The sequence below is a fragment of the Littorina saxatilis genome, linkage group LG14 (genome assembly GCF_037325665.1).
Source record: "Littorina saxatilis isolate snail1 linkage group LG14, US_GU_Lsax_2.0, whole genome shotgun sequence".
Taxonomy (NCBI): Eukaryota; Metazoa; Mollusca; class Gastropoda; order Littorinimorpha; family Littorinidae; genus Littorina; species Littorina saxatilis.
The window spans coordinates 39,417,141-39,440,714 of record NC_090258.1 but is presented as its reverse complement, the minus strand read 5'-3'; the positions used below and the strand labels follow the sequence as shown (position 1 = coordinate 39,440,714).

Genomic DNA, 23,574 nt, shown 5'->3' with positions numbered 1-23,574 from the left:
CACACACACACACACACACACACACACACACACACACACACACACACACACACACACACACACATACACCACGACCCTCGTCTCGATTCCCCCTCTATGATAAAACATTTAGTCAAAACTTGACTAAATGCAAAAAAGAGCTGTCTTTTGTGTGTGTGTGTGTGTGTGTGTGTGTGTGTGTGTGTGTGTGTGTGTGTGTGTGTGTGTGTGTGTGTGTGTGTGTGTGTGTGTGTGTGTGTGTGTAATTTTCTTTGCGAGTGTGTGTGTGTGTGTGTGTGTGTGTGTGTGTGTGTGTGTGTGTGTGTGTGTGTGTGTGTGTGTGTGTGTGTGTGTGTGTGAGAGAAATAAAACACATGTTATAAGCATATATTTTTATGATTTGGGAAATAAATAATCATTCATCAAGGACCGTTCCAGGAAGTAACTGAAGGTCTATGAAAAAAAACACGTTACAGCTAGTCATGCATAAGACCGGGATCTGTTCACAGTTGTGAAGGGTGAGGGATGCAAATTAAATTTGACATGTTCAAGTTATCCAGAGAGGTACGTAGTTGTGACAAATGAAATTGTTTCTGAGCGCTCTGCATCGTTATTAACTCAGAACTCAGGTGTTTTACGTGTGGAATTAGTCCATATTACGGGTCCTTCCCCAAATGCATGGTGTGTGTGTGTGTGTGTGTGTGTGTGTGTGTGTGTGTGTGTGTGTGTGTAGGGGTGGATGTATGTGTTGTTTGTGTGTGTGTGTGTTTGTGTGTATGTGTGTGTATGTGTGTGTATATGTGTGTGTATGTGTGTTTATGTGTGTGTGGGTGTATGTGTGTGTGTGTGTATGCGTGTGTGTGTGTGTATAATGTGTGTGCGTATGTGTGTGTGTGTGCGCGTGTGCGAGTGTGTGTAAGTGTGTGTGTGTGTGTGTGTGCTTATGTATGTGTGTGTGCTTGTGCACGTGTGTGTGTGTGTGTGCTTATGTACGTGTGGGTGTGGATATGTGTGCGAGTGTGTGTGTGTGTGTGTGTGTGAATGCGGAATGGACATATTCTGCTGGTATTCATATCATTCCCAAAGGCAGACCACACACACACACACACACACACACACACACACACACACACACACACACACACACACACACACCACAACAAACACAAACGCTCAGTACCAAACATTAACAACACACGAAAAAACTGCTCCGTTCATTTATTGTCTGTTTTCAGCAGCCATACTTTCTCCGGCGAGCAAGTGCAATTCTGAATATTGCGGGGTGTTGGTTTTTTTTTCCTTTCTAATACCGCATGCCTGACCAAAACTAGACATCAACAAGAACAAAGTCTGTTTTAATTTTGTTTACATCTGATTCGAGGAGTCAAGGTAATTTTTTTTGTCCTGTCTAGATTCCAGAGACAACGTTCACGATAGGTGCACGCTGGTACTGGTCGCTCTGCTGGTGGATGTTGGTCGACGCGATCTGGAGCCTCCTCTCCTGGGCAGGGGAGTTATCGGGAAGAACGTAGTCCAGGGGGGTGGGGCAGGCGGCCTGACAACGGCAGCGGGTAGGGATCCTCAGAGCCACCTTTTGGTACCTGCAAGATCAAGAATACTGTCAGTAAGGCCGGACTACCTTGAAAATCAAGCTCGCAATCACTTTGGAACATGAAGTCACATTTAAAAAGTTGAGAAAATGGATAATGCTATCTGTAAGGTCAAGAACAGTGTCAGTAAGGGCGGACCACCTTGAAAATCAAGCTCGCAGTCCCTTTGGAACATGAAGTCACATTTAAAAAGTTGAGAAAATGGATAATGCTATCTGTAAGGTCAAGAACAGTGTCAGTAAGGGCGGACCACCTTGAAAATCAAGCTCGCAGTCACTTTGGAACATAAAGTCACATTTAAAAAGTTGAGAAAATGGATAATGCTATCTGTAAGGTCAAGAATACTGTCAAGTAAGGCCAGACCCCCTTGAAAATCAAGCTCGCAATCACTTTGGAACATGAAGTCACATTTAAAAAGTTGAGAAAATGGATAATGCTATCGGTAGAGTCAAAAATACTATTAGTAAGAGCGAGCGGCTACCTTGAAAATCGAGCTCGCATTCACTTTGGAACATGGAGTCACATTTAAAAAGTTGAGAAAATGGATAATGCTATCTGTAAGGTCAAGAATACTGTCAGTAAGGGCGGACTACCTTTAAAATCAAGCTCGCAATCACTTTGGAAGAGTTGAGAAAATGGATAATGCTATCTGTAGAGTCAAGAATACTATCAGTAAGGGCGGACCACCTTGAAAATCGAGCTCGCAATTACTTTGGAACATGAAGTCACATTTGAAAAGTTGCGAACATGGATAATGCTATCGGTAAAGTCAAGAATACTATCTGCAAGGGCGGACTACCTTGAAACGGAACGAAGGTATGTTGGCAGAGGTTGTGAACAGAAGACTTGGGAAAGCAATGTCTTAATGACTGGGTGGCCGAGTGGTAACACACTTGCGCTCGGAATCGAGAGGTTGCGTGTTCAGGCCTGGGTCAGGCCGCAATTTTCTCCCCCATTTCCTAACCTAGGTGGTGGGTTCAAGTGCTAGTCTTTCGGATGAGACGAAAAACCGAGGTCCCGTGTACACTACATTGGGGTGTGCACGTTAAAGATCCCACGATTGACAAAAGGGTCTTTCCTGGCAAAATTGTATAGACATATATAAAAATGTCCACCAAATACCCGTCTGACTTGGAATAATAGGCCGTGAAAAGTATATCTCGCCTAACACGCTTGAGATTTACTGGCCGATGTGAATGCGTGATATATTGTGTAAAAAATTCCATCTCACACGGCATATTGTAAACGCCATGAGCCTCCCCAAATAGGAGAGGGTATGTGCGTAGAAATACTCACAAATAAATAATAAAATAATACGATACCGATGCATGCACAGCCTAGCGGTCACCTTTCGATTATTTGTATTTATTGTTTTACTCCTGATATGATGAAGTCACCGAGACAAACTTCGTTCTCGAAGTTCTTTGTCAGTTCCTCTGGAGATATGCAGAAGAATCGTCGCGATATAACCTTCGTGGTTGAAAACGACGTTAAACACCAAATAAAGAAAGAAAGATGCAGAAGAAGTGACTGAATGTGGACGTGCCACCATTATTCGCGTTATAAGACCCAACGACTTCTCAAAGTTTGCTTCTCTGATGACGTCAGATAACTCTCTTTGGAAGAGAGGACCAAGAACAGACCGCTCGGTTTGTTTAGTCGCTGCTATTTCCCGTTAAAATGGAGAGAAAAAAGTGAACATATTAGTGTACCTTTGTTGGGCTGAACAGAAAGTGGATGAATGAGCGAGACTTACCTTATGGCGTACTTTTTTTTTTAACACGTTTTTATTTCTTTTTAGTACACAATATCAACATCACACAGGAACATCAAATAACATCAATCATACAAAACTATGCATCTCCAACAAAGACAAAGAAAAAAAAGAGGCAACAACAACAACAAAACGGAAAAACACGATAAAGCATACAATCACACAGCCCATATTCAATACATTTATAAATTATGTAAACGTCTCTTTTTTTATGTTTCTATTTGATAATTTTGTAAAACACCAAGTCCTGATCCCCGTTTAGCTGCTGCAAAATAAACAGACAATGTTTGTGTTCGAGTCTAAACTGAGAAACATCTTTAACCTCCTATTACCTCCAAAAACCAAATTTCATCCTTACAAGCTCAATCAGAAAGACAATCAATCATTTGACAATATCAGAGGTTTAAATGGGTACCACTCCAGGAGAAATTTATTGTAAAATTAAGTTTACTTAAATATTCTTCTACCAAATACCTTTTTCTCAAATCTCTTTTAAATGCAGCCATTGTAGGAACAGCTTTTGCATACTTACACTTGTAAATAAAAAATTTGGCATTTAATATTATAAAATCAAAAACTGTACTACTTTTGAAATATGTATCAATACCAAACAAAATAAACTTTTCACTAAAAAATATGTTCTCAACATTGTGACATTCATTTTTAACATAGTTTAACAAATCATTCCAAAATGACTGTACATATTGACATGCCCACAAACAATGTTGAATACTATCCCTCTCGTCTCGGCATAAATGGCACATCACGTCTTCTACTACTCCCATTTGTTTTAATATCACATTTGTTGCCAAAATCCTATGTAATACTCGAATTTGAAACCATTTAAGTTTTACTTCAGAAATTTTCGTTACATATTTAAAGCATAATTTCCAATCAATATCGCCTTCTAGTTTATCTTCCCATTTTGTACAACAATTTGGACGCTTTCCATCCTGTAGTAATTTTTCATAATACAATTTTGCACCTTTTATTTGGGAGTGAATGACTGACACTGATTTATTACTATCAATCATACTATTATTCTCCAAAACAATATTAAACGTTTTTATGTATTTTTTAATTGCTCCCACGCATCCTAAATAACTCAAAAAATTTGTTCTGATATGATACTTTTCACAGAACTCGTTATAGGTATAAAAACTTCCATTGTCATTAACCAACTGACCAATGAAATAAATGTTGTTATCAAACCAATTCTGAAAAAAACAAGTCTTCTTCCCAATCTTTATATTATTATTGAAGAAAAGTGGTTCTGCTAATATTTCTTTGGAGGTTTCTAGATCTATTTTATATCGAAATTGTTCATAAACATTAAACACATCCTTCCAAAAACTATTACCATGTTGTTTACTGCTATAAAGGCTAGGACCACTTACATCAATGTTGTCCACATCGGGATATAAAACAGTTGTTATAACTTTCCATTTGTGGACCGTAAACCTCAACTTTTTTATCCAAGTCAATTTCAGGGCTAACATATAAGTCTTAACGTGAGGAACATCAAGGCCACCATCCTTAACACTTTTAACTACAATATTTCTACTTATCCGATCACGTTTTCGATTCCACACAAAGTCAAAAATCATAGTCTGTAAATCATTTATAAACTTGTCTGGAGGGTTTGGCAACAACATCCACAAGTATACAAGCTTGGACAATATTAAGGATTTCAAAACTGCTATTCTACCTATAGGGGTTATCAATCTTTTAGACCAAATCAAAAATAATCGTTTTACTGCTTGAAACTGCATATCGAAATTAATTTGTACACAATTCTTTAAATCACTCGTAAACCAAATACCCAATATTTTAAACTTTGGGGGGTTCCATTCAAAACCAAGGTGTGGCATATACCTTACATCACTATTTATATTACCTCCTAACCAAATAATTGCTGTTTTGTCTATATTCATTCTTAGCCCTGATTTATTTCCAAAATCGTTTAATATGTTCATTGTTTCCTCAAAGGTTTCCATATCTCCTCTTTGAAATAATTCAGTATCGTCGGCGAATTGTGACAGCTTAAATTCTGTTTCGCCGATAACAATTCCCTTAATATTTTTATTTTCCTTGATCATGAGTGAAAATACTTCAGCACACAAAATAAATAAATAAGGAGATATGGGATCGCCCTGTCTACATCCTCTTCTTACATTAAACCAGGGGCTCGGCTGACCGTTTACTAATACAGTCGACTTAATATTTGAATAAAACGTCTTTATCCACCTCAAAATATCATTTTTAAACCCAAATGCCTCAAGCGTTTTAATCATAAAACGCCAGTCCAGCGAATCAAACGCCTTCTCAAAATCAATGCACATTAACAATCCTGCTATCTTATTCTCATTACAATATTCAATCAAATCATAGATTAAACGCACATTATTTCCAATATATCTATTGGCCATAAAACCAGACTGGTCTTCGCTAATTAGTTTTGGCAGGATAGTTTTTATCCTTTCTGCAATACAGGATGTTGCAATTTTATATACAACGTTTAATAAGGAAATAGGCCTCCAATCTTTCAAATATTCCCTTGGTTTATCCCCCTTGGGAATACATATTATAACACCTTCTTTTTGAGTGGAGGACATTTCTCCTTTTTCAAAACCATCGTTTATTGCTCTTACAACTAGACGTACTTGATGTGAGGGCAGTAGGCGATGACACCAACGGTTTGGTAGTCAGTCTCCACGCAGCGGCCCACCACCGGCGCGTCCTCAAGCAACAAGCAGGCACAGCAACTGTACAACAGAAACCAGATCCAATGAAGATCGCAAGACACCACAGAATGAACTACTTTTACTGCCTACAAGGCATCATATGGATGTTCGCGTCACAATGGAGGTCAAAGCCAAATTCTTTTACTTTTTTTGTTCACAAGAACTGCGGAACACATTTTGATCGATCAAAAAAGTGACAATAGCAGGAAATAACTGCACAGAAAAACATTTCATAGTAACTGTACTGTCCCCAATTTTCTCGTGAGGACGTTGCTTGAATTGCCGCCATTTTGTGTTAGACTAGCAAGATTCGCTCTTATCTTAGCTTGTCGTATTTTGACTGTTAAAACGTTAGCAGTACTATCAATTCGTTACGGGATTTGTTTTTCTCTCTCTCTGTCTCTCTGTCTCTCTCTCTCTCTCTGTCTCTCTGTCTCTCTCTCTCTCTATCTCTCTCTCTCTCTCTTTCTCTCTCTCTCTCTCTCTCTCTTCCCTTATGCCTTAAACATTGACAACTGTTTTGGTTGTTTAGGCGCATCGTGCGCATACATTGTCCTTGTCCTTGCGCACGATAAAGAACCCAAGTTTACAGCGAAGGTCTCAGGGCTCGGAAACATTAATACACGCATGCAGGACAAAGAAACAACAATGGGTAGCGCCGTATACTGTATGGCAGCTCGCTTTCCCCAGGGAGAAAGCTGCCTGAATTTCCATGAGGGTAACCTCACAGGACTATAAGAAATCTTATCCTTATCCTTAACCTTTTATCTTGCCCTTATCCAATGCTCGTGACTCACGTGCAACGCTTATATATGAAGAAGTGCTCGGGCCACACAACCCAGCACACTCCACCGTCAAACTTGAGGTAAGACAGGATGATGTCGACGTTGCTGCAGGCATGGTGGTTGTCCTCACAGCACCGGTCCAAGCTGCAAGCACATGTCATCAATTTTCACACTACATTCCAAGCTACAAACGCATGTCATCCAAACACATGTCATCAACTTTCACACTACAGTGCAAGCTGCGAACACATGCCATCAACTTTCACACTACAGTCCCGTCTAGTCAGTAAGCGATCATGCACTCCGTTCGCTGTACCGATGTTGGACTTTTTTTTTCTCTTCCTGTGTTTACAATTGCCGTACCGATGTTGTCAATATGAGAGATTAAGAAGCACTACCACATTCGTTTCGTTGGCATTTTCGGTTGTAAAACGTCACACCTTTTTGAGTACACGTGACTTCCGATCTCTACGAACAGAAATTCGCTTCGCCAAGAGAAACGAAATTCGTAGAATTGGTCATTCTGACGAAAGTGACTTCGGTCGCGTTTTATATTCGAATAGTCATAAAATATGCCTACCTTGTGTAATCGATGTATGCTCTGACATCTTTAGGCGCGATTTATCATTGAAATGTTTTTAAAAATCAAGTTTAAAAAGCCGTAAAGCAGGCTTGAATTGGGTAAGTGAGTGACTGAGCAGACGAAAGAAATTTCAAGAAGGCGACCCAAACATCAGGCCGACTCAACTTTTCAGTCGGCTGGTCAAGCCGCCTAGAGGAGAAAAATGCATGAAGTAGTTAAAGTTTATGATGTGTTGAGTTGTGGCCTGAGTATCTGATGCGTTTCAGCAGAAGTGAGGCAGCTGGTATTATCTGATCGACACTTCTGAACCGGTGCGACCGCAGCGAAACGAAATTCTTCTGTCCTCTTAGGCCAAAAAAAAAAAATTGTCTGTTTAGGGTAACCCGACCGACCCTATCGATTTGGCGCCGACCCAAAAACTTTTTTTTGATTTCAAAAAAAAAAAAGAAAAAAAAAGAGGTAAAAATGCTAAAAAGAGACATTTGGCGTTTCTTTCTCTCCCTTTCTCTCTGTTTTATTTATACGTTAGTTTTGAAACATGTATTCATCAAATATAAGAAGTGAATGTTCAGCCAACATAGCATTTACAAAAACAAAAAAACAAAAAAAACAAAAAACCTACCTACCTACCGACCCTACTTTTTTTGGTCATGTTACCCTAAACAGACAATTTTTTTTTTTTGGCCTTAACCGCTGTACTAGCGACACATGGTGTTCCCCCGCCGAGTGTCTTTTGCAACCACGAAAATGCCAACCATATGAATGTGGTAGCCCTTCTTAAAGTCTCTATTATTTCATTTTCTCCTTTGTGTTTTTCGTGTCGTTGATCATTGGCTCACGTAAGTGTAGCCTATGCGATCGTAACTTTGTCTGTCTGTGCGTGCGTTTGTGCGTGCGTGTGTGCGTGTGTGCGTGTGTGTGTATGTCTGTGGTAGAAACTTTAACATTTCCGAGTCTATGTGTGAGTGGTTATCCAAGACTATGGATAAAGCTCGCATAAGATTACGTCACGGTCAAAAGTGTTTGACGTCAATTAATGCATCATGACTGCATGCCTCCCTGTAGTCTTTCTCTCTCGCGTGGTGTGTGTGGTCTCGGTCATTGTTATTTTGAGCGGGCCGAGACTATTTGGCAGTCGTGTCCCTGTAAGTAGGCTACATGCAGACACAGACAGATCTAGATCTAGTGTCTCTCTTTCTTGCACAGTCGTCACCTAAGCTTACTGTGTGTGTGGGTGTGTATGTGTGACGGAGTGATTGAGTTTGTGTTACTGTTTGTCTATTTCTTACGTGAGCCTTGAAGGCTTCGCCTCTTGTTATCCACTTACAATGGATTTGCACGCTAAGAAAATTGGGCCGAACATGTATTATTATTTTGGTAACATTTTTTGAAGCGATATTGTCTTCCGATAGAAGGGATTTGTATCGGCAAAACCTGAAACGAGTTTAATCTTGCTGATCCTTAATGATATCGAAGTAGACGAAAATTGTCCGTTCAGAGTCAGCAACCCTCACCCACAACCCTCTCTCTCTCTGTCTCTCTTTCTTTCCCGTTTGTATTCTTCGTCTCATTGATTATTGTTTACTACTCACAAGGGAGCGAATCGCAGCCTGCTGTTGGAATCGTTGGTGGGCAGGGAGAACTTCCATGGCAGATCCACCTCAGCAAGCTTGGCCTTGATCTCATCCTGAGCGGACGAGGCGTCCTTCAGCACGCGGTCACTGTCACACACACAAGGTCGCGCAGGGTCATGACAAGGTTACAAGGTCAATCAAGACAAGGTAAAGCATGATGAGAAGGTTAGATCTAGGTTTGGAGCAAGGCTACGACAAGGTAACAAGGGCAATCAAGACAAGGTAAAGCATGATGAGAAGGTTAGATCTAGGTTTGGAGCAAGGCTACGACAAGGTAACAAGGGCAATCAAGACAAGGTAAAGCATGATGAGAAGGTTAGATCTAGGTTTGGAGCAAGGCTACGACAAGGTAACAAGGGCAATCAAGACAAGGTAAAGCATGATGAGAAGGTTAGATCTAGGTTTGGAGCAAGGCTACGACAAGGTAACAAGGGCAATCAAGACAAGGTAAAGCATGATGAGAAGGTTAGATCTAGGTTTGGAGCAAGGCTACGACAAGGTAACAAGGGCAATCAAGACAAGGTAAAGCATGATGAGAAGGTTAGATCTAGGTTTGGAGCAAGGCTACGACAAGGTAACAAGGGCAATCAAGACAAGGTAAAGCATGATGAGAAGGTTAGATCTAGGTTTGGAGCAAGGCTACGACAAGGTAACAAGGGCAATCAAGACAAGGTAAAGCATGATGAGAAGGTTAGATCTAGGTTTGGAGCAAGGCTACGACAAGGTAACAAGGGCAATCAAGACAAGGTAAAGCATGATGAGAAGGTTAGATCTAGGTTTGGAGCAAGGCTACGACAAGGTTACAAGGTCAATCAAGACAAGGTAAAGCATGATGAGAAGGTTAGATCTAGGTTTGGAGCAAGGCTACGACAAGGTAACAAGGGCAATCAAGACAAGGTAAAGCATGATGAGAAGGTTAGATCTAGGTTTGGAGCAAGGCTACGACAAGGTAACAAGGGCAATCAAGACAAGGTAAAGCATGATGAGAAGGTTAGATCTAGGTTTGGAGCAAGGCTACGACAAGGTAACAAGGTCAATCAAGACAAGGTAAAGCATGATGAGAAGGTTAGATCTAGGTTTGGAGCAAGGCTACGACAAGGTAACAAGGGCAATCAAGACAAGGTAAAGCATGATGAGAAGGTTAGATCTAGGTTTGGAGCAAGGCTACGACAAGGTAACAAGGGCAATCAAGACAAGGTAAAGCATGATGAGAAGGTTAGATCTAGGTTTGGAGCAAGGCTACGACAAGGTAACAAGGGCAATCAAGACAAGGTAAAGCATGATGAGAAGGTTAGATCTAGGTTTGGAGCAAGGCTACGACAAGGTAACAAGGTCAATCAAGACAAGGTAAAGCATGATGAGAAGGTTAGATCTAGGTTTGGAGCAAGGCTACGACAAGGTAACAAGGGCAATCAAGACAAGGTAAAGCATGATGAGAAGGTTAGATCTAGGTTTGGAGCAAGGCTACGACAAGGTAACAAGGGCAATCAAGACAAGGTAAAGCATGATGAGAAGGTTAGATCTAGGTTTGGAGCAAGGCTACGACAAGGTAACAAGGGCAATCAAGACAAGGTAAAGCATGATGAGAAGGTTAGATCTAGGTTTGGAGCAAGGCTACGACAAGGTAACAAGGGCAATCAAGACAAGGTAAAGCATGATGAGAAGGTTAGATCTAGGTTTGGAGCAAGGCTACGACAAGGTAACAAGGGCAATCAAGACAAGGTAAAGCATGATGAGAAGGTTAGATCTAGGTTTGGAGCAAGGCTACGACAAGGTAACAAGGGCAATCAAGACAAGGTAAAGCATGATGAGAAGGTTAGATCTAGGTTTGGAGCAAGGCTACGACAAGGTAACAAGGGCAATCAAGACAAGGTAAAGCATGATGAGAAGGTTAGATCTAGGTTTGGAGCAAGGCTACGACAAGGTAACAAGGGCAATCAAGACAAGGTAAAGCATGATGAGAAGGTTAGATCTAGGTTTGGAGCAAGGCTACGACAAGGTAACAAGGGCAATCAAGACAAGGTAAAGCATGATGAGAAGGTTAGATCTAGGTTTGGAGCAAGGCTACGACAAGGTAACAAGGGCAATCAAGACAAGGTAAAGCATGATGAGAAGGTTAGATCTAGGTTTGGAGCAAGGCTACGACAAGGTAACAAGGGCAATCAAGACAAGGTAAAGCATGATGAGAAGGTTAGATCTAGGTTTGGAGCAAGGCTACGACAAGGTAACAAGGGCAATCAAGACAAGGTAAAGCATGATGAGAAGGTTAGATCTAGGTTTGGAGCAAGGCTACGACAAGGTAACAAGGGCAATCAAGACAAGGTAAAGCATGATGAGAAGGTTAGATCTAGGTTTGGAGCAAGGCTACGACAAGGTAACAAGGGCAATCAAGACAAGGTAAAGCATGATGAGAAGGTTAGATCTAGGTTTGGAGCAAGGCTACGACAAGGTAACAAGGGCAATCAAGACAAGGTAAAGCATGATGAGAAGGTTAGATCTAGGTTTGGAGCAAGGCTACGACAAGGTAACAAGGGCAATCAAGACAAGGTAAAGCATGATGAGAAGGTTAGATCTAGGTTTGGAGCAAGGCTACGACAAGGTAACAAGGGCAATCAAGACAAGGTAAAGCATGATGAGAAGGTTAGATCTAGGTTTGGAGCAAGGCTACGACAAGGTAACAAGGGCAATCAAGACAAGGTAAAGCATGATGAGAAGGTTAGATCTAGGTTTGGAGCAAGGCTACGACAAGGTAACAAGGGCAATCAAGACAAGGTAAAGCATGATGAGAAGGTTAGATCTAGGTTTGGAGCAAGGCTACGACAAGGTAACAAGGGCAATCAAGACAAGGTAAAGCATGATGAGAAGGTTAGATCTAGGTTTGGAGCAAGGCTACGACAAGGTTACAAGGGCAATCAAGACAAGGTAAAGCATGATGAGAAGGTTAGATCTAGGTTTGGAGCAAGGCTACGACAAGGTTACAAGGGCAATCAAGACAAGGTAAAGCATGACGAGAAGGTTAGATCTAGGTTTGGAGCAAGGCTACGACAAGGTAACAAGGGCAATCAAGACAAGGTAAAGCATGACGAGAAGGTTAGATCTAGGTTTGGAGCAAGGCTACGACAAGGTAACAAGGGCAATCAAGACAAGGTAAAGCATGATGAGAAGGTTAGATCTAGGTTTGGAGCAAGGCTACGACAAGGTAACAAGGGCAATCAAGACAAGGTAAAGCATGATGAGAAGGTTAGATCTAGGTTTGGAGCAAGGCTACGACAAGGTAACAAGGGCAATCAAGACAAGGTAAAGCATGATGAGAAGGTTAGATCTAGGTTTGGAGCAAGGCTACGACAAGGTAACAAGGGCAATCAAGACAAGGTAAAGCATGATGAGAAGGTTAGATCTAGGTTTGGAGCAAGGCTACGACAAGGTAACAAGGGCAATCAAGACAAGGTAAAGCATGATGAGAAGGTTAGATCTAGGTTTGGAGCAAGGCTACGACAAGGTAACAAGGGCAATCAAGACAAGGTAAAGCATGATGAGAAGGTTAGATCTAGGTTTGGAGCAAGGCTACGACAAGGTTACAAGGTCAATCAAGACAAGGTAAAGCATGATGAGAAGGTTAGATCTAGGTTTGGAGCAAGGCTACGACAAGGTAACAAGGGCAATCAAGACAAGGTAAAGCATGATGAGAAGGTTAGATCTAGGTTTGGAGCAAGGCTACGACAAGGTAACAAGGGCAATCAAGACAAGGTAAAGCATGATGAGAAGGTTAGATCTAGGTTTGGAGCAAGGCTACGACAAGGTAACAAGGGCAATCAAGACAAGGTAAAGCATGATGAGAAGGTTAGATCTAGGTTTGGAGCAAGGCTACGACAAGGTAACAAGGGCAATCAAGACAAGGTAAAGCATGATGAGAAGGTTAGATCTAGGTTTGGAGCAAGGCTACGACAAGGTAACAAGGGCAATCAAGACAAGGTAAAGCATGATGAGAAGGTTAGATCTAGGTTTGGAGCAAGGCTACGACAAGGTAACAAGGGCAATCAAGACAAGGTAAAGCATGATGAGAAGGTTAGATCTAGGTTTGGAGCAAGGCTACGACAAGGTAACAAGGTCAATCAAGACAAGGTAAAGCATGATGAGAAGGTTAGATCTAGGTTTGGAGCAAGGCTACGACAAGGTAACAAGGGCAATCAAGACAAGGTAAAGCATGATGAGAAGGTTAGATCTAGGTTTGGAGCAAGGCTACGACAAGGTAACAAGGGCAATCAAGACAAGGTAAAGCATGATGAGAAGGTTAGATCTAGGTTTGGAGCAAGGCTACGACAAGGTAACAAGGGCAATCAAGACAAGGTAAAGCATGATGAGAAGGTTAGATCTAGGTTTGGAGCAAGGCTACGACAAGGTAACAAGGGCAATCAAGACAAGGTAAAGCATGATGAGAAGGTTAGATCTAGGTTTGGAGCAAGGCTACGACAAGGTAACAAGGGCAATCAAGACAAGGTAAAGCATGATGAGAAGGTTAGATCTAGGTTTGGAGCAAGGCTACGACAAGGTAACAAGGGCAATCAAGACAAGGTAAAGCATGATGAGAAGGTTAGATCTAGGTTTGGAGCAAGGCTACGACAAGGTAACAAGGGCAATCAAGACAAGGTAAAGCATGATGAGAAGGTTAGATCTAGGTTTGGAGCAAGGCTACGACAAGGTAACAAGGGCAATCAAGACAAGGTAAAGCATGATGAGAAGGTTAGATCTAGGTTTGGAGCAAGGCTACGACAAGGTAACAAGGGCAATCAAGACAAGGTAAAGCATGATGAGAAGGTTAGATCTAGGTTTGGAGCAAGGCTACGACAAGGTAACAAGGGCAATCAAGACAAGGTAAAGCATGATGAGAAGGTTAGATCTAGGTTTGGAGCAAGGCTACGACAAGGTAACAAGGGCAATCAAGACAAGGTAAAGCATGATGAGAAGTTTAGATCTAGGTTTGGAGCAAGGCTACGACAAGGTAACAAGGGCAATCAAGACAAGGTAAAGCATGATGAGAAGGTTAGATCTAGGTTTGGAGCAAGGCTACGACAAGGTAACAAGGGCAATCAAGACAAGGTAAAGCATGATGAGAAGGTTAGATCTAGGTTTGGAGCAAGGCTACGACAAGGTAACAAGGGCAATCAAGACAAGGTAAAGCATGATGAGAAGGTTAGATCTAGGTTTGGAGCAAGGCTACGACAAGGTAACAAGGGCAATCAAGACAAGGTAAAGCATGATGAGAAGGTTAGATCTAGGTTTGGAGCAAGGCTACGACAAGGTAACAAGGGCAATCAAGACAAGGTAAAGCATGATGAGAAGGTTAGATCTAGGTTTGGAGCAAGGCTACGACAAGGTAACAAGGGCAATCAAGACAAGGTAAAGCATGATGAGAAGGTTAGATCTAGGTTTGGAGCAAGGCTACGACAAGGTAACAAGGGCAATCAAGACAAGGTAAAGCATGATGAGAAGGTTAGATCTAGGTTTGGAGCAAGGCTACGACAAGGTAACAAGGGCAATCAAGACAAGGTAAAGCATGATGAGAAGGTTAGATCTAGGTTTGGAGCAAGGCTACGACAAGGTAACAAGGGCAATCAAGACAAGGTAAAGCATGATGAGAAGGTTAGATCTAGGTTTGGAGCAAGGCTACGACAAGGTAACAAGGGCAATCAAGACAAGGTAAAGCATGATGAGAAGGTTAGATCTAGGTTTGGAGCAAGGCTACGACAAGGTAACAAGGGCAATCAAGACAAGGTAAAGCATGATGAGAAGGTTAGATCTAGGTTTGGAGCAAGGCTACGACAAGGTAACAAGGGCAATCAAGACAAGGTAAAGCATGATGAGAAGGTTAGATCTAGGTTTGGAGCAAGGCTACGACAAGGTTACAAGGGCAATCAAGACAAGGTAAAGCATGATGAGAAGGTTAGATCTAGGTTTGGAGCAAGGCTACGACAAGGTTACAAGGGCAATCAAGACAAGGTAAAGCATGACGAGAAGGTTAGATCTAGGTTTGGAGCAAGGCTACGACAAGGTAACAAGGGCAATCAAGACAAGGTAAAGCATGATGAGAAGGTTAGATCTAGGTTTGGAGCAAGGCTACGACAAGGTAACAAGGGCAATCAAGACAAGGTAAAGCATGATGAGAAGGTTAGATCTAGGTTTGGAGCAAGGCTACGACAAGGTAACAAGGGCAATCAAGACAAGGTAAAGCATGATGAGAAGGTTAGATCTAGGTTTGGAGCAAGGCTACGACAAGGTAACAAGGGCAATCAAGACAAGGTAAAGCATGATGAGAAGGTTAGATCTAGGTTTGGAGCAAGGCTACGACAAGGTAACAAGGGCAATCAAGACAAGGTAAAGCATGATGAGAAGGTTAGATCTAGGTTTGGAGCAAGGCTACGACAAGGTAACAAGGGCAATCAAGACAAGGTAAAGCATGATGAGAAGGTTAGATCTAGGTTTGGAGCAAGGCTACGACAAGGTAACAAGGGCAATCAAGACAAGGTAAAGCATGATGAGAAGGTTAGATCTAGGTTTGGAGCAAGGCTACGACAAGGTTACAAGGTCAATCAAGACAAGGTAAAGCATGATGAGAAGGTTAGATCTAGGTTTGGAGCAAGGCTACGACAAGGTAACAAGGGCAATCAAGACAAGGTAAAGCATGATGAGAAGGTTAGATCTAGGTTTGGAGCAAGGCTACGACAAGGTAACAAGGGCAATCAAGACAAGGTAAAGCATGATGAGAAGGTTAGATCTAGGTTTGGAGCAAGGCTACGACAAGGTAACAAGGGCAATCAAGACAAGGTAAAGCATGATGAGAAGGTTAGATCTAGGTTTGGAGCAAGGCTACGACAAGGTAACAAGGGCAATCAAGACAAGGTAAAGCATGATGAGAAGGTTAGATCTAGGTTTGGAGCAAGGCTACGACAAGGTAACAAGGGCAATCAAGACAAGGTAAAGCATGATGAGAAGGTTAGATCTAGGTTTGGAGCAAGGCTACGACAAGGTAACAAGGGCAATCAAGACAAGGTAAAGCATGATGAGAAGGTTAGATCTAGGTTTGGAGCAAGGCTACGACAAGGTTACAAGGTCAATCAAGACAAGGTAAAGCATGATGAGAAGGTTAGATCTAGGTTTGGAGCAAGGCTACGACAAGGTAACAAGGGCAATCAAGACAAGGTAAAGCATGATGAGAAGGTTAGATCTAGGTTTGGAGCAAGGCTACGACAAGGTAACAAGGGCAATCAAGACAAGGTAAAGCATGATGAGAAGGTTAGATCTAGGTTTGGAGCAAGGCTACGACAAGGTAACAAGGGCAATCAAGACAAGGTATACGTTACAGGGCTTATTGAGCCACAGTTACCAGGTCAACTAAGACAAGGTTATAGGGTAACAGATAAAGCACGGTAACAGGGTTAGATCTAGGTTTGGGGCAATTGAGATAAGGTTACAAGGTCTACCAAGACAAGCTTAGGGTTAAAGAGAAGAATCCTCTGACATTATTGAGGGTCCTGTTTTCCGCCCGACAGACAGACAGAGAGATGCAGACATTCTCAGACAGACAGACAGACAGACAGACAGACAGACGGACAGAAACAGCAAGTAGCAAGACATGAGAGAAAAGAAGGGAGCACGTAGCAAGATGACAGACAGACAGACAGACAGACAGACAGACAGACAGACAGATTGACAGGCAGACGAAGACAGGGGGAGACACACAAAAAGAACCATGCCATGAGACTTACATAAGAGGAATGTAGAGAGGGGCCCTGACATCGGTAAGGTTCCTAAAGGCCGCCACGGCCGAGTTCTCAGGCGGACAGGCACCCTCGTAGAAAGATTGCTGGCCGGTGGCGGCGCACGCCAGCAGAAGAATCTGCAACAGTGAGATTTGCAAAGCTCCTCAGTTCAAAAACTTCCTCCCGAACTTGGAACACTTTAGCTAACTTCACATCACTGTTGGAAGCGATATTCTTAAGCTTTCCCTATCATCGGCTTAGGCTGATGTTTCATGCTGGACAGCATTGGATTTTACCATCGCTGAATGTTTGAATCGTCATCAAATTTAACCATGTTCTTACGTTGAACTTGGACTCTCCCAGAATATGAAAAAAACAAAACGGTTTCAGTTTTTAAAGCCCAGTAAACATAGAGGTTTGAAAAATACACACAACCAAGCCTTGGATTGGCATGATTTTGTCTTACTGCTCGTAGTTTTGATCAGGGAGGAAGTCTTGCAACGAAAAGTCTTAATACTTAAATTCTACTGTAAAATCCGGTGTTCTTTGGAGATTCGCCGGAGACATAATGCCTTTTCAAGTAGACCTGCGAGTTTAGACTTACATACCGCCAATATACTGGCGACTGATAAATTCACACAGGGAGGCAGACTTGAAATAAAGTTCTAACAAAGAACGATTACCAAAAGTGTGTGTTTTTTAGATTTAAAGTGACATAATGTCCTTTCTGTAAGGTCGAGTAGACCAACACACTTCAGGCATGCATATCGCTAAGTCTTAGAACAGCATGGGAGATTTCAAAATTGAGTTCTACTGTGGAATGAATACCTAAAGTTCTGTAAAGCTTGAAGGTGATATAAAGCCAACTCTACAAGGCCAGGTAAACCCAAGAAGATCTACAAGGATTGCAAAGTGGGTATACAAGCTTTTTGTATGTAGACATACTAGCTGAAAACATACATAACGCCAAGCCTTGGAACAGCATTGAAAACTTCAAATTGAGTTATACTGTGGAATGAATACTCAAATTTCTTTCAAGTTTGGAGGTGATATAAAGCCAGTTTTAAACCCAATTTATTCTACAAGGTTTGCGAAGTGGGCACACAAGCTTTTGCCTGTTGACCCACCAGCTGAAAACATACATAACGCCAAGCCTTGGAATAGCATGGAAAACTTTAAATTGAGTTATGCTGTGAAATGAATACCCAAAGTTCTTTCAAGTTTGGAGGTGATATACTGTTCAAAAAAAGAAACGCATAGCTTGTAATATTTGGTTAATTTAGTTATATGGCTACAAGGATATCCACCAAACTGCAGAAAATGTTTATCTGGTCGTCGACCTTTCGTCCATTGCCACAAGTGAGCTCTGCACGTGACGCATGCGTTATCAGTGGCTATAATGTCAAAATTGCTCATTTGGCATGACCACTCGTCATGCTTCAGTGTAATCTCGTGAAACTCGGGGAATATTGAGCTCTCACCATGTCTTCCAAAACCCATAAAAGCGGATTGTTCGCCACAAAGAAATCAGACGACAATTCAGCGACGAAAGATGGCCCGATTGAGCAGAGAAGACCGCCAAATTGCATTGGGTCGTTTACAAGCAGGCCAAAGTCAAAGTGCAATCGCCAGGCACTTCCACGTGTCCCAGAGCACCATCAGTAGACTGTAGGTCAGGTTTCAAGCCACTGGCTCCGTTGCTGACTTGCCACGAGCGGGAAGACCAAGGGCGACAACTGCTGCTCACGACCGCTTCATACGGCTCCGCCACCTCCGGAATCGTTTCCTGTCGGCCTCATCTTCTGTCCAGGCTCTCCCCGGACCACACCGATTATCGGACCAGACCGTGCGGAACCGCCTGCATGAAGCTGGTTTGAGAGCTCGCAGACCTCACAGAGGAGCTGTCCTCACCCGCCGCCATCGCCAGAACCGAGTGCAGTGGGGCAACCAGCACCTTCGCTGGACCGTCCGGAATCACTGGAGACACGTGTGGTTCAGCGACGAGTCCTACTTCCTGCTCCAGCGACATGATGGTCGGAGGAGGGTCTACCGGAGAGTAAACGAACGTTACGCGCCCAACTGTGTGGATGAGGCACCCGTTCATGGTGGTGGAGGCGTCATGGTGTGGGGGGCGATCAATACCGCTGGAAGGAGCACCCTGGTGCACGTCCAAGGGCGCATAACTGCCCAGCGATACGTGGAGGAAATTCTGCGCCCACACGCCCTTCCTTTTCTGGCTGACCAGGATGCCATATTCCAGCAGGACAACGCTCGCCCGCACACAGCACGACTCACCACCCAGTTCCTCACCGACCACCATGTCCAGGTGCTTCCCTGGCCATCCATGTCGCCAGACATGAACCCGATAGAACACCTCTGGGATGAATTGGACAGACGTGTGCGCAGGCGAGAAGAAGCGCCGGCAAATCACCGCGATCTATTGCAGGCACTTCAGGAGGAGTGGGACACCATCCCACAGCAAGATATCCGGCATCTGATCCAGTCCATGCCCAGAAGGTGCCGGGCAGTTGTTGCTGCTCAAGGCAGTCACACCCCCTACTGACTTGACAGCCTCGGCACCCAATCGTATTGATTGACTGATTGATTTGAAGATGCAAATGAACTGTGTGTGCATTCAACTGTGTCCATACCAAATTTCAAACAAATAATCTAAATATTGGATTTTCTGTTAATTTTTTCGAAAAATAAAACAAATTTGGCAAGTAGCAACTATGCGTTTCTTTTTTTGAACAGTATATAAAGCCAGTTCTAAACCCAAGTTGTTCTACAAGGCTTGCGAAGTGGGACTACAAGCTTTTGCCTGTAGACCCACAAGCTGAAGACATACATACCGCCAAGCCTTGGAACAGCATGTTTATGTCTGGCTAAGAGTAGTATCACACAGAGACCCTGACCACTTGGGACTGTCCACCAGCCTTTTATAAGGGCCCAGTGAGGTGAGGACACGTGGTAGGTCTATTGTGGATGCTGCTCTTGCAGATGCTGTTCTGCCACTTGTCCATCAACCATCACAAGGCGGAGTCACCTGACAACAGTGATGTGTTTTAGGTGACATACAAAGTAACGATGATGCGAGTGTTGAAGATTGAAAGGAAAGTTTGACGAGTTTACTACTGACGTGCAGGTTTTGCCAATGCCGAAGACAGCTTGCATGCATGACATTCTTAACATGTTGGTTGTGATGAGATCGATAAGAAACGATACAGAGAGCGAGGGAGAGGGGGGGGGGACAATCGTGTGTGTGTGTGTGTGTGTGTGTGTGTGTGTGTGTGTGTTTGTGTGTGTGTGTGTGTTCGTTTGTGTGCGTGCGTGCGTGCGTGTGTGTGTTTGTGTGTTTGTATGCGTGCGTGCGTACGAGCGTGCGCGCGTGTGTGTGTGTGTGTGTATGTGTGTGTGAATGTGTGCGTGCGTGTGTGCGTGCGTGCGTGTGTGTGTGTCTGTGTCTGTGTCTGTGTGCGCACTGCTCTTCTACCAACCCGGGCCATGTTATTCTTCGGGTATTTTTAATTTTTACAAATTTAAAATTACGCGCAAGAAAAAAAATAAGAAGTTGACCTTGAACTCGGAACATTGTCCTGTAAGATATAATTATAAGTATCCCCTTATTTATAAGAGCCAAGCGTAATTGTACTTGAGGAATAGTCGGACCATGTTCGTTTTATGTACGCCATCCATTTTTCCAAAGAAGTGGATTGTGGATTAACAATTTCAACTCAGGTGAGATTAAAAAAGGAGATCATTATGTGCAACGGAAACCAAAATCCTGCAACTCAAAAGGTGTCTGTTGACAAATGGGTACATTTTGCGAAGGGAAGAAAAAGTCGCAGGTATTCATTGTCCAGATAAAGTCTTTTTTTTTTTTTTTTTTTTTTTTTTTTTTGCTTTTTTGTTGTTTGCTTAACGCCCAACCGACCACGAAGAGCCATATCAGGGCGGTGCTGCTTTGACATATAACGTGCGCCACACACAAGACAGAAGTCGCAGCACAGGCTTCATGTCTCACCCAGTCACATTATTCTGACACCGGACCAACCAGTCCTAGCACTAACCCCATAATGCCAGACGCCAGGCGGAGCAGCCACTAGATTGCCAATTTTAAAGTCTTAGGTATGACCCGGCCGGGGTTCGAACCCACGACCTCCCGATCACGGGGCGGGCGCCTTACCACTAGGCCAACCGTGCTGGTATAAAGTCATTTGTCCTCATGAGTTTTTTCTTAAAGAGAAGAAAAAAGAAAGGAACAAACAAAGACAGGATCAGGAAAAAATGATTCGTGTTAATATCAATATTTTCGTGTTTTTGTCTTTGTATTTTTTCTTCCAAATTTCATAAAAAAATTAGTTTACAGAAAAAAGTCCCGAATGTTTGACTCTGGCTGCCAGGCGCATTTGGATACATTACACACAATTTCCAATCTTTCATTATACTCATTGGGGACGATAAAGTATTTGTAATTGTCATTTTCATTGTTAAAATGGAATAATAAATGTTCAAATCTTACACCTATCCCCCAGCGATCAGATTGCGTATAATCTCTATTCGATACGCCCTTCCAATACCCACTTGTGAGAGGAAAGTTTGATTGAGACATCAATCAATCAATCAATATGAGGCTTATATCGCGCGTATTCCGTGGGTACAGTTCTAAGCGCAGGGATTTATTTTTTATTTTTTATTTTTTTTATTTTATGCAATTGATATCGCGCACATATTCAAGGCGCAGGGATTTATTTATGCCGTCTGAGATGGATTTTTTTTCACAATACATCACGCATTCACATTGGCCAGCAGATCGCAGCCATTTCGGCGCATATCCTACTTTTCACGGCCTATTATTCCAAGTCACACGGGTATTTTGGTGGACATTTTTATCTATGCCTATACAATTTTGCCAGGAAAGACCCTTTTGTCAATCGTGGGATCTTTAACGTGCACACCCCAATGTAGTGTACACGAAGGGACCTCGGTTTTTCGTCTCATCCGAAAGACTAGCACTTGAACCCACCACCTAGGTTAGGAAAGGGGGGAGAAAATTGCCAACGCCCTGACCCAGGGTCGAACTCGCAACCTCTCGCTTCCGAGCGCAAGTGCGTTACCACTCGGCCACCCAGGTAATCATTCTCAAGCACCAGAATACGGACAATTTATCAGCACTTAGATATCTCATTGTGCGGGACTGAAGATAAATCAATTGAACACAAAAATGGGGTGGCTTCAATTTTTCAGAAAATTATGCAAACTGTCTTAGAAATTAATGAAGAATCAAAAATCAAGATTGGTTTGTCATTGGAACGTTTAATTTATGATTTTTTTAAAAAAAACACGTTACATTTGCAATACGTCGACCCAGTGCTCTATCAGAACGTTTGCAGTTTATCTGTTTTGGGACGTCTTGGAAATGAAGATAGAAACCTTGTCCACATTGTTGTTGAAAGGTATGTTCCTGTCCAAACATAACGGTCTGGAATCGCTCCAGAAGGAACACGGTTTGTTTTGGAGCTTGGAATAGAAAAACAATACACCAGGAACAATTAGTGTTTCGATTTTCAATCGAGGCAGTCACCATTTTGGCTGTGACTTGTATTGTTCCCCGTCTTGTTGTTGTTGTTGTCGCTGTTGTTGTTGTTGTTGTTGTTGTTGTTGTTGTTGTTGTTTGTTGTTGTTAGTTGTTGTTGTTGTTGTTGTTGTTAGTTGTTGTTGTTTTTGTCGTCGTTGTTGGTGTTGGTGTTGTTGGTGGTGGTGGTGTTGTTGTTGTTGTTGTTGTTGTCGTCGTCGTCGTCGTTGTTGTTGTTGTTGTTGTTGTTGTTGTTGTTGTTCTTGTTCTTGTTGCTGTTGTTGTTGTTGTTGTGGTGGTGGTGGTGGTGGTGGTTGTTGTTGTTGTTGTTTGTTTTAACGTCGTCCTTATTGTTCCCCCGTGACAGCATGAAACTTGCTGGCATTCGCTAAATTTGATTTCACAAAAACAAAGAGATGTTGTCTCCTAGACGTGAACGTACCTACCTGCACTGAACAAAATTACGATGGTGAACTGAATCGGGACTTGGAAGTTAAAGAGTACGCCAGTTCTCCCGTCCATAATCCTTCAATTAACTATCATAGTTACGGGGCATTTTTCAGCAAATCATAGCAGTTGCTTCTCAATCACAGTACAAATATATGTCCCTTAGACTTCTCATTGCTAAATTCTCCAAAAACGTTTCCAAAATGGCGTCGCTGACAGTAAAAAGATTTTAAGATAACTATAATTATTCTACAGAATCGAGTTTCAGGCATGTTTATGACTTAATTGCTGGGAGTAGGTTTTGAATACATTTGAGTTGTTCTTCAGTACTGGTGGCAGAAAGGGGAAAAAGTGGTCAAAATTCAAATCTCTAGTTTTGTTTTTTGAAATATAGCTTTTCATAAAGCAGAAATACTGTAGTATCTGACGTAGTAGCACATGGTTCTTACATAATCTAACTTTTAAAGCTGGTTCTTGTGTGTCTGTGTGTATGTTTGTATGATGACGATAGGACCCGAAACGGCTGCACGGACGGACTCTTAGTAACATGCGTTTCTCCTTCCGAGGCGACATGACGGCGCCACATTTGTTTGTTTATGGCTGTTTATCGCGAAACAACACAGCTGTAATTTGTGTGTAAAATATCATAAATGTGTGGCGTGTAATCTCCGAATCAGTTCGTTATC

At 42.4% G+C, this 23,574-nt stretch overlaps 1 protein-coding gene across 1 annotated transcript; it reads right to left on the bottom strand.

The window, feature by feature from the left end:
- Window positions 1-1,182: 1,182 nt before the first annotated feature.
- LOC138947742 (uncharacterized) lies at window positions 1,183-19,871 on the bottom strand. Its single transcript, XM_070319290.1, has 6 exons — window positions 19,719-19,871; window positions 16,873-17,003; window positions 9,068-9,196; window positions 6,905-7,036; window positions 6,027-6,128; window positions 1,183-1,580 (listed from the first exon to the last, which is right to left on the bottom strand). The coding sequence occupies exons 1-6, from the start codon at window positions 19,737-19,739 to the stop codon at window positions 1,388-1,390; spliced, it is 708 nt and encodes a 235-aa protein (XP_070175391.1). The 5' UTR covers window positions 19,740-19,871; the 3' UTR covers window positions 1,183-1,387.
- Between the last annotated feature and the right edge of the window lie 3,703 nt (window positions 19,872-23,574).

Bases quoted from the DNA above. Each gene is read 5' to 3' on its own strand.
- LOC138947742 (XM_070319290.1), bottom strand. From the start codon at position 19,739: ATGCTGTTCCAAGGCTTGGCG. The intron at 7,037-9,067 runs GTGAGTAGTAAA...ATGTGCTTGCAG, and splicing joins AGGCTGCGATTCGCTCCCTT to CTTGGACCGGTGCTGTGAGG. The intron at 1,581-6,026 runs GTACGTCTAGTT...TTGATCTTGCAG, and splicing joins GCCTACTGCCCTCACATCAA to GTACCAAAAGGTGGCTCTGA.